Raw genomic sequence first — 10,068 nt, forward strand, 5'->3', positions numbered from 1 at the left:
GGGTGTGGAGGTGAGCAAATTCTCTAGAACTGGCACTTTTCAGATCCTGAGATGTCTAGAGTATAGCCAAATGGTCTTTTAAATGTCCCTGCTCCTTTTAATGGAAGAACTTGGCTGCATTTCTGGGAAGATGACTTGCCACCCAAGGGAAAACAGGGTCACATAATAGATGTTACACTCACATGCTAAGATGTGGAGGCCCCTCTAAAAATGTGATAGGAGATCAGAGCAGGGGTACTTCCCAGGAGGCTAGTATATTATCAGAAGCCTTTTTGGAAGCCTGGGGCATTCTACTCCACTTCAGTCGCCATATTTGTTCTGAGCATCTTCTGAATAAGATGCTCACCTCCTCCGTCCAGGGGAAGCAATGATGGCTGGGAAGTTAGGCCAGGGTCCTTGTCTACATCAGTAATCACCAGCTCTGAGAGGCAGACCAGCGGTCTCTGCTGCCACGTTCTGTGAGAGCTGATGGAACCCCCGCACAATGCCGGCCTTGGGGTGGGGGGGGGGGGCGGTGGGCAGATGCTGTAACTGGGCCAAAATTGGGCCTGCAGGGCAGGTGGCCAGAACTTAGAAGGAATTCTCTTCCGCCGCAGCCCGGGGTCCAGGCTTGGCCCCAGTGAGTCGCCCAGCCAGTCTTGGCCGCCGGGGGGCCCCGCGCATTCCGCGCCCCCGCCCCCTCCGCCCCTCTCCTGGCCTCGCCCCCTCCCTCGTCCCCTCCTCCTCCCCCCACCAGCTGTCCCCTACCCCCGGGCGGCGAGACAGCCTGGGAAGAGGCGGCCTCGGGCCGAAGGGGCGTGGTGGGGAAGGGGAGGAGGTGCGGGGGTGAGGGAATAAGGAGGCCCGGGCGGCGGGGCCCCCCAGCCACTCCGCCGCCCGCCACAGAGGAGCCGGGTACCGCCGCCGCTCGCCCGCCAGCATCCCCTCGGCCTGGCCCGGGGGCAAGGTCAACAGCGATCTGGAGCTGCCGTGTCACTCCCCGACAGCCATGAACTGCAGCGAGAGTCAGCGGCTGCGGACCCTGCTGAGCCGCCTGCTGCTGGAGCTGCATCACCGGGGCAACGCCAGTGGCTTGGGCGCTGTCCCCGGCCCGAGCATGGGCATGGGGGTCGTGCCCGACCCCTTCGTGGGCCGCGAGGTAACCAGCGCCAAGGGCGACGACGCCTATCTCTACATCCTGCTCATCATGGTCTTCTACGCCTGCCTGGCCGGCGGCCTCATCTTAGCCTACACCCGCTCCCGCAAGCTCGTCGAGGCCAAGGACGAGCCGTCCCAGGCCTGCGCCCAGCACGAGTGGCTGCCGGGAGGGGCCCCGGTCACCGCCGACGCCGAGACAGTGGCCGGCTCGCCCGCCGAGGGCCGCCGCCAGCTCGCCCCCGGCGGGCTGCCCGCTCCGGCCCTGGCCCGGGGCACCGAGGGGGTCTAGAACCGCCACCCAGCTCTCTGGCTCGCCCGCTCCCTCCTCAGCTCGCTCGTCTCGCCGTGTCCTCTCCTCCCCTTCCAGGGCTTGCCTCCCTTGAGGCTCAGAAGACGTTGAGAGGCCAGGAGACCTCGCCTGGAAGGCCGTGGAAGAAGCATTACCCTCCGGGCCAGCCTCTCGCTCCTCTCCCCGCCCCCCAGCCCCCCACCCCCACCCCACACATCCCACCACCCTAAACTGCCTCTGCTCGCTTGTCTTCAGGCAGCCCCATCACCAAGCTCCAGGCCCCTGGGAACTGAATCCAGCACGTCCAACACTTGGCATTGAACTGAAGCGGTGAAGTCTACCTGAACTCTGGGCCGTCTAACTGGCAGCTGCTCCAGGGGCTCAGACTCTGCAGAGCCAACGCGCTTGCCACCACTGCCAGGCCGGCCGCAGCGGCTCCAGCTTCCTGCTGCCTTAGGGACAGAGACAAAGAAAATGAGGAGACCTCAAACGTCTTTTCCCTCCCTCCTCCTTCAGCAGGGAGCTAAGCAAGACACTAGGTCCAGTCTGTGGTGTAGAACGGACTTGATGGGGACTGGTGGGGGAGGGGGCTTAGGGGTGGGGAAGATGTCTGAGTCCCAACTGTATGGTTTTCTGGTTTCCAGTTGTCATCCAAAGGTAACTTGCCTACTTTTGAGCAGCTTTGCCATCTTCTGCCATGGACAAACATTGCTGGGTGTATTACCCCACTACTTCCCTGTGCCTCTCTTATCTTGATTCAGTTGTTAGGGCAGCTATCTGCTTCCTCCATGGAACACGAGGCTCAGTTGTCTCCTGCTCTGTAACCTGGGGAATGTCAGAGGCAGGTAATAAAGGTCATTTAAAAATGGCTTAAGACTCTTTTCTCAAAGACCCCAGCGTTGAGACCCAGCACTATATACAGAATGAATTCTTTTTGTTTTTTGGAAATAATGTTTAGATTTAGGAGTTGGGTTGTTGTGATATCCAGTTCCAATGCCATAGATGTCACTGTGGGTGAAGAAAAGGCTTATTATATATGGCTAAATGGGTTGGTTTTTTCTTCAAGTGTTTCCAAGTTATAATGGCTTTATTCTCCTTTTCCCTTAATTCTGAAGCACTTTCAAATATCACAGTGCTAAATAAGGATTTTTCACTTGCTTTTTGCAGTTTTTTGGCATAGACTTTAAATGAAAGCAACATCTCATACCCATCACTATTAGCTATTATCAAAGTTAATTTTTAGAAGCCACCTTTGTAACTCTCTCAAAGAAGTGGCTTATTTAAAAAAAAAAAAAAGCCAACAAAGAGTGTAAATCTTAAGTCAGAGAGGAGATGCTTAAACTATCTTAACCAATGATGGGTAAAGTTAGAGGTGTATGTTTATTGATTTATTTTCCTCTGAAGGTCATCAGAAACTTGCTTGCCTAGGGCTTAAATGCTTATACCTGATGATGTCTGTGTGAGCCTCATCAAACACACATGAAGTCACCTCAGCATTAAGTCAACTTGCTTCAAGACAGCTGGTTTCTCAGTAGTAGCAGGACAAAGATATTATGGGTTACTTAAATGCACTGAAAATACACAAGCCTCATTCAAGGCATTGGCTTTGACCTTGTAGCCCATATGGTATTTTACTGGAGCTATTAATAAGTTAGACGAACTTACTTTCATTCCCAGGATTCACTCCTTGAAGATATACTGGCCTTGCCCCACTGGCTCCTCTCCAGTCCTAGTTCCAGCCCCAGGAACTTGCAGGTGGCCAGGGATTGGGCAGTGGTCCAAGACAATGCGAGGAGAAGAGATGATGCTGTGAGAGTCATCTCAGGGCCAGGTAGGGGGGCCTGAATGGGATATGGAGGGAGGACACAAATATCCATCCATGCCAGGGGCATGGCAGGGGAGGGGGAGCAGTGGCAGCCCTCAGCCTTGTATTAGTTGGCCAGAAAGTTCCTTCAGATTTTTCTGTAACATCTTATGGAAAAATCAGAACAAACTTTTTGGCCAACCCAGTATTTTGGGTACAAAAATGTCCCTCACTGATCTGGCATAACTGGGGACATGAGGTTATTTGATAATGAAGCATCATCACCGCTCTAGGTGTTGAAAGTTTGTAAACATCTGTACTTTTTTTTCAAAGACATTAAAAATATATATTGCCCCCAAAAGGACAGCTGGGAGCAGTTGGGATAATGTCCATAAAAAAGCATGAATGTGCCAGCTGTGGGAAACAAATCCCATTGCCAAATTATTCCTGCTTTTAAACACATTTTAACCTTTTGTTTTTCAATTTCATTTTCTTTTTAATTTTTTTCCATTTATTTTTATTAGTTGGAGGCTAATTACTTTACAATATTGTAGTTATTTTTAATTGAAGGATAATTGCTTTACAGTATTGTGTTGGTTTCTGCCAATAGCAATATGAATCAGCCATAAGTATACCTATGTTCCCTCCCTCTTGAACCTCTCTCCCATCTCCCTCCCCATCCCACCCTCCTAGATTGTTACAGAGCCCCTGTTTGAGCTCCCTGAGTCATACAACAAATTCCCATTGGCTGTCTGTTTTACACATGGTAATGTATGTGTGTTACTCTCTCCATACCTTCCACCCTCTCCTCACCCCCCCGCCATCGTGTCCATAAGTCATCTGTTCTCTATGTCTGTGCCTCCATTGCTGCCCTGCAATTAATATTTTAACCTTTTTAGGATGATGAGGGTCCTGACTAAGTTCATGTGAGAGTAGCCAAAGAGCTTTCCCAGTGAGAAAAATGAGCTGGACGGGGGAGAGTGATTTGCTTGACTGCCCATCCACTTTTCCCAAGCACTTTCAAGAGTGCAACTGTGTCCCAGATAATGAAGTTTCCCACATGTCTGGACACTTGACTCTCTACCACATGTGGGGGTGTCAACAGCATTGAAGTGCTCACACTGTGGTCAGCATGAGCTAGAAGAAAGAAGACCTTAAGGGTCCCGGTCAGCCTGTAGTTTTAATAATGTATTCCTGAATAGCACTAGCTGACTGTACAAACTGGGAAATTTTTTTCACCTTCTCCTTAATGTGATTCTAATCAATTAGAGTGATTTTTTTTTCAATCTACCCCCAACAACAGGCTATTTCTTCTGTGTAAGTAGGTCCCATTTCAGTTCAGTTTCAGATCTTTGCTCCATAATAATAATGAAGAATGCTTCCTTACTTGTAACTTGAGGCTTTCAACCAAGTGGGGCTCCGAGATGTTTTGAGTTCCAATGTCTGGAAGTGCTTATTGACAGTGCAAAAATAAACAGAAGCTTTCCTCCCGTTACAGACATAATTCTGTGTTGTCAGTTCATTTTTCTAGAGGGATATAAATGGGGTCTTTCATTTGTCTGTAGTCAGTCACCATCTTCTTTACAATTTGCCATCTCCTTTAGAAACCAAAGATCTGTGCACAATTTGTATCAATAAGAGGAAAGGGACGGGGCTGCTTTCCAAACAATTTTGCCTGACGGCTAAAGCAAGGACAAGAATCTGGGAGAACTGGGGTCCAGCCCCAAGTTTGCCGCTTAACAGGCTTTGTTTCTCAAGGTGATCTACTTAACCTCTCTGGGCCCGTCTCCACAGCTGTGGGGAGCTGAGGATCAAGTGAGATACCATATGGGAAAGAAGTACAGCAACTATAGAATAAGGTGTTACATTTATATTTTCCTTTTCCTTCTTTGGGGGAGTGCTCTTGGGAAGGTGTGAGGGGAAAGGGAGGAAGAGAAAATTCTCTGCTGTGTTGTTGTTTAGTCACTCAGTCGTGTCCGACTCTTTTGTGACCCCACTGACTGAGCCTGCCAGGCTCCTCTGTCCATGGGGTTTCCCAGGAAAGAACACTGGAATGGGTTGCCATTTCCTTCTCCAGGGGATCTTCCTGACCCAGAGATTGAACCAGAGATTGAACCTGTGTCTCCTGATTTGGCAGGTGGATTCTTTACCACTGAGCCACCAGGGAAGCTCCCTTTACTGTGTGGTTCACTTTTATTGTTCAAAGAAGAGAATTGCAGTGACTTGGCCACTAGCTCCCAGATTTGTCAGCCTTTTCCCCGAATCTTGGAATCTTGGATAACTAGGAATCTGTGCAAAACGGTCTCACATTTCTATTCTACTCCCATTTATCGGTAGGCCTACAAGTGCCCTTAAAAAATAATAAATACTGTATTTTCAGGGATTCTAGACTTTGAAGACACAGGTCAGGGATTAAGAGAGAACATAAGAGAAGAGAATGAAGGGAAATAATGACAGGCTGTGGGCTTCATGAGGGACTTAGGAAGAAGAGCAATCTGGAATGTTCTGTGAAGGTAAGGGAGGATGAACAAAGACCACCAAGGGTGCATAGATAAGATTGGTTAATAGCCAAGCCTTGTTGGAGAACCATCAGAATGGCTTTGGGAGAAGAAGTTGGATGGAAAGTCACTTTTCAGCCCCTTTTGTCACTTAATGTACCCTGCAGCCTATCCAGAAAGACAAATAGTGTGATTAAGTCAAGTCTTCTTTGCTAGATCTCAGCATGGGACCAGGTGACCAGTCCCTCATCAGCTGTTTTGTTTTTAATTGAATAAAAGATTCTTTAAATTCTATAGTGCTTCACAGTTTTCAAAAGTTGCAAACATAATTTCATATAATCCCACAAATACCCCCATTTCCCCCTATCTTGCCCCTCCCCCTTCCCTCTCCCCACTGATAACCACTAGTTTTTTCTCTATATCTGTGTCTCATCAGCTGTGTTTTGAGGCAGGCAGGGTTTTGGTACAGCTGTGGCCTGGGTCTCTTCCTCTGAAGAGAGTGTAGTCAGAGCAACGGGGGAATAGTTCAGATGCATTTTTTTTTTAAAAATTGTGGTAAGTTATCTATAGCATAAAATTCAGCATCTTAGCCACTTCTAAAAGTATATAGTTCTGTAGTGTTAAGTACATTCACATCGTTTCCATCACAGTGCCCTTGAAGTCAGAGAAAAAGGCAAGCAGCTAAATTATGTAGAAGGAAGCAGGGCTTAATCATTGCTTCATATGACTCACCATTTAGGGTATTCACACTTTATAATAGATCGTTCAGGGCGATGTAAAGGTGAAACCTGAACAAAGAATCTCGAGTTGTGAATTTCAGTGGACTCTGAAAGGAGAGCTATCCAGAAATGTCTACACAGGATGGGGAAGGTGTTTGGGGGAGAGGTGAACAAAGGAGAAGCCCCAGTAAGATGGTAGGAGGGGCGAAACCACATTTAGAATCAAACCCCATATCTGCCAAAAATGCTCAGAGGGCTCAAACAAACCTTGTGTGCACCAGGACCCAGAGATCCCACAGAGACTGAGACAGAACTGTGTTTGAGTGTCTCCTGGGGAGATATGGGTCAGCAGTGAACTGCCATAGGGGCAGGGGTCTTGGGTGCAGCAGACCTGGGTATGGCATAAGCCCTCTTGGAGGAGGTCACCCAGACTTGCCCATAAGTGTCCAGGAGTCTCTGGCAGAGGCGTGGGTTGGTGGTGGTCTGCTGCAGGGTTGGGGGCACTGAGTGTAGCAGTGAGTGCATGGGACCTTTTGAAGGAGGCCGCCATTATCTTCATTACCTCCACTACAGTTTGGCCCTAGGCAAATAAGAGGGAGGGAACACAGCCCCACCCATCAACAGAAAATTGGATTAAAGATTTACTGAACATGGCCCCACCCATCAGAACAAGACCCAGTTTCCAGTTCCAGTCAGTCTCTCCCATCGGGAAACTTCCATAAGTCTCTTACCCTTCTCCATCAGAGGTCAGACAGACTGAAAACTACAATCACAGGAAACTAACCAATCTGATCACATGGGCCACAGCCTTGTCTAACTCAATATAACTATGAACCATGCCGTGTAGGGCCACCCAAGACAGACGGGTCATGGTGGAGAGTTCTGACAAAATGTGGTCCACTGCAGAAGGGAATGGCAAACCACTTCAGTATTCCAGAGAACCCCATGAACAGTATGAAAAGGCAAAAAGATAGGACACTGAAAGATGAACTCCCCAGGTCAGTAGGTGTCCAATATGCTACTGGAGATAGTGGAGAAATAACTCCAGAAAGAATGAAGAGATGGAGCCAAAGCAAAAACAGCACTCAGTTGTGGCTGTGACTGGTGATGGAAATCAAATCCGAAGTAAAGTAAAGTAAAGAGCAATATTGCATAGGAACCTGGAATGTTAGGCCCAAGAATCAAGGCAAATTGGAAGTAGTCAAGCAGGATATGGCAAGAGTGGACATAGACATTTTAGGAATCAGCAAACTACAATGGACTGGAATACATGAATTCAACTCAGATGAACATTATATCTACTACTGTGGGCAAGAATCCCTTAGAAGAAATGGAGTAGCCTTCATAGTCAAAAAAAAGAGTCCAAAATGCAGTACTTGGATGCAATTGCAAAAATGACAGAATGATCTCTGTTCATTTCCAAGGCAAATCATTCAATGTCACAGTAATCCAAGTCTATGCTCTGACCAGTAATGCTGAAGAAGCTGAAGTTGAATGGCTCAGTGAAGACCTATGAGACTTTCTAGAACTAACACCCCAAAAAGATGTCCTTTTCATTATAGGGGACTGGAATGCAAAAGTAGGGAGTCAAGAAACATCTGGAGTAACAGGCAAATTTGGCCTTGGAGTACAGAATGAAGCAGGGCAAAGGCTAATAGAGTTTTGCCAAGAGAACACACTGGTCTTAGCAAACACCCTCTTCCAACAACACAAGAGAAGACTCTACACATGGACATCACCAGGTGGTCAATACCAAAATCAGATTGACTATATTCTTTGCAGCCAAAGATGGAGAAGCTCTATACAGTCAGCAAAAACAAGACAGGGAACTGACTGTGGCTCAGATCATGAACTCCTTATTGCCAAATTCAGACTTAAATTGAAGAAAGTAGGGAAAACCACTAGACCATTCAGGTATAACCTAAATCAAATCCCTTATGATTATACAGTGGAAGTGACAAATAGATTCAAGGGGTTAGATCTGACAGACAGAATGCCTGAAGAACTATGGATGGAGGTTCGTGACATTGTACAGGAGGCAGGGATGAAGACCATCCCCAAGAAAAAGAAATGCAAAAAGCCAAAATGGTTGTCTGAGGAGGCCTTACAAATAGCTGTGACTAGAAGAGAAGTGAAACGCAAAGGAAGAAAGGAAAGACATACCCATTTGAATGCAGAGTTCCAAAGAATAGCAAGGAGAGATAAAAAAGCCTTCCTCAGTGATCAGTGCAAAGAAATAGAGGAAACAACAGAATGGGAAAGACTAGAGATCTCTTTAAGAAAATTAGAGATACCAAGGGAATATTTCACGCAAAGATGGGTTCGATAAAGGACAGAAATGGTATGGACCTAACAGAAGCAGAAGATATTAAGAAGAGGTGGCAAGAATACACAGAAAAACTATGCAAAAAAGATCTTCACAACCCTGATAATCACAATGGTGTGATCACCAACATAGACCTAGACATCCTGGAATGCGAAGTCAAGAGGGCCTTAGAAAGCATCGCTATGAACAAAGCTACTGGAGGTGACGGAATTACAGTTGAGCTATTTCAAATCCTCAAAGATGATGCTGTGAAAGTGCTGCACTCAATATGCCAGCAAATTTGGAAAACTCAACAGTGGCCACAGGACTGGAAAAGGTCAGTTTTCATTCCAATCCCAAAGAAAGGCAATGCCAAAGAATGCTCAAACTACCGCACAATTGCACTCATCTCACACGCTAGTAAAGTAATGCTCAAAATTCTCCAAGCCAGGCTTCAACAGTATGTAAACCGTGAACTTCCAGACATTCAAGCTGGATTTAGAAAAGGCAGAGAGGAACCAGAGATCAAATTGCCAACATATGCTGGATCATTGAAAAAGCAAGAGAGATCCAGAAAAATATCTACTGCTTTATTGACTATGCCATAGCCTTTGACTGTGTGGATCACAACAACCTCTGGAAAATCCTTCAAGTCATGACAATATCAGACCACCTGGCCTGCCTCTTAAGGAATCTGTATGCAGGTCAGGAAACAACAGTTAGAACTGGACGTGGAACAACAGACTGGTTCCAAATAGGGAAAGGAGTATGTCAAGGCTGTATATTGTCACCCTGCTTATTTAACTTATATGCAGAGTATATCATGAGAAATGCTGGGCTGGATGAAGCACAAGCTGGAATCAAGATTGCTGGGGGAAATAATAAAAAACCTCAGATATGCAGATGACACCACCTTTATGGCAGAAAGCAAAGAAAAATGAAAGAGTTTCTTGATGAAAGTGAAAGAGGAGAGTGAAAAAGTTGGCTTAAAACTCAACATTCAGAAAACTAAGATCATGACATCTGGTCCCATCACTTCACAGCAGACAGGGAAATGGTGGAAACAGTGACAGACTTTATTTTGAGGGTGTCCAAAATCACTGTAGATGGTAACTGCAGCCATGAAATTAAAAGTTACTTGGTCCTTGGAAGAAAAGTTAGGACAAATATAGACAGCATATTAAAAAGCAGAGACATCACTTTGCCAACAAAGGTCCATCTAGTCAAAGCTATGGTTTTTCCAGTAGTCATGTATGGATGTGAGAGGTGGACTATAAAGAAAGCTGAGTGCCAAAGAGTTGATGCTTTTGAACTGT

The 10,068-nt window shown here is 46.7% G+C and overlaps 1 protein-coding gene across 1 annotated transcript; it reads left to right on the top strand.

The window, feature by feature from the left end:
• Nucleotides 1-988: 988 nt before the first annotated feature.
• On the top strand, nucleotides 989-1,426 carry KCNE5 (potassium voltage-gated channel subfamily E regulatory subunit 5). Its single transcript, XM_065914924.1, has one exon. It carries the CDS (start codon nucleotides 989-991, stop codon nucleotides 1,424-1,426), a length of 438 nt encoding a protein of 145 aa, XP_065770996.1.
• Nucleotides 1,427-10,068: the final 8,642 nt, after the last annotated feature.

This window comes from Muntiacus reevesi, chromosome X (assembly GCF_963930625.1).
Source record: "Muntiacus reevesi chromosome X, mMunRee1.1, whole genome shotgun sequence".
NCBI classification, from domain to species: Eukaryota; Metazoa; Chordata; class Mammalia; order Artiodactyla; family Cervidae; genus Muntiacus; species Muntiacus reevesi.

Excerpts from the sequence above, each read along its gene's own strand:
- KCNE5 (XM_065914924.1), top strand. The coding sequence starts at position 989 with ATGAACTGCAGCGAGAGTCAGCGGCTGCGGACCCTGCTGAGCCGCCTG.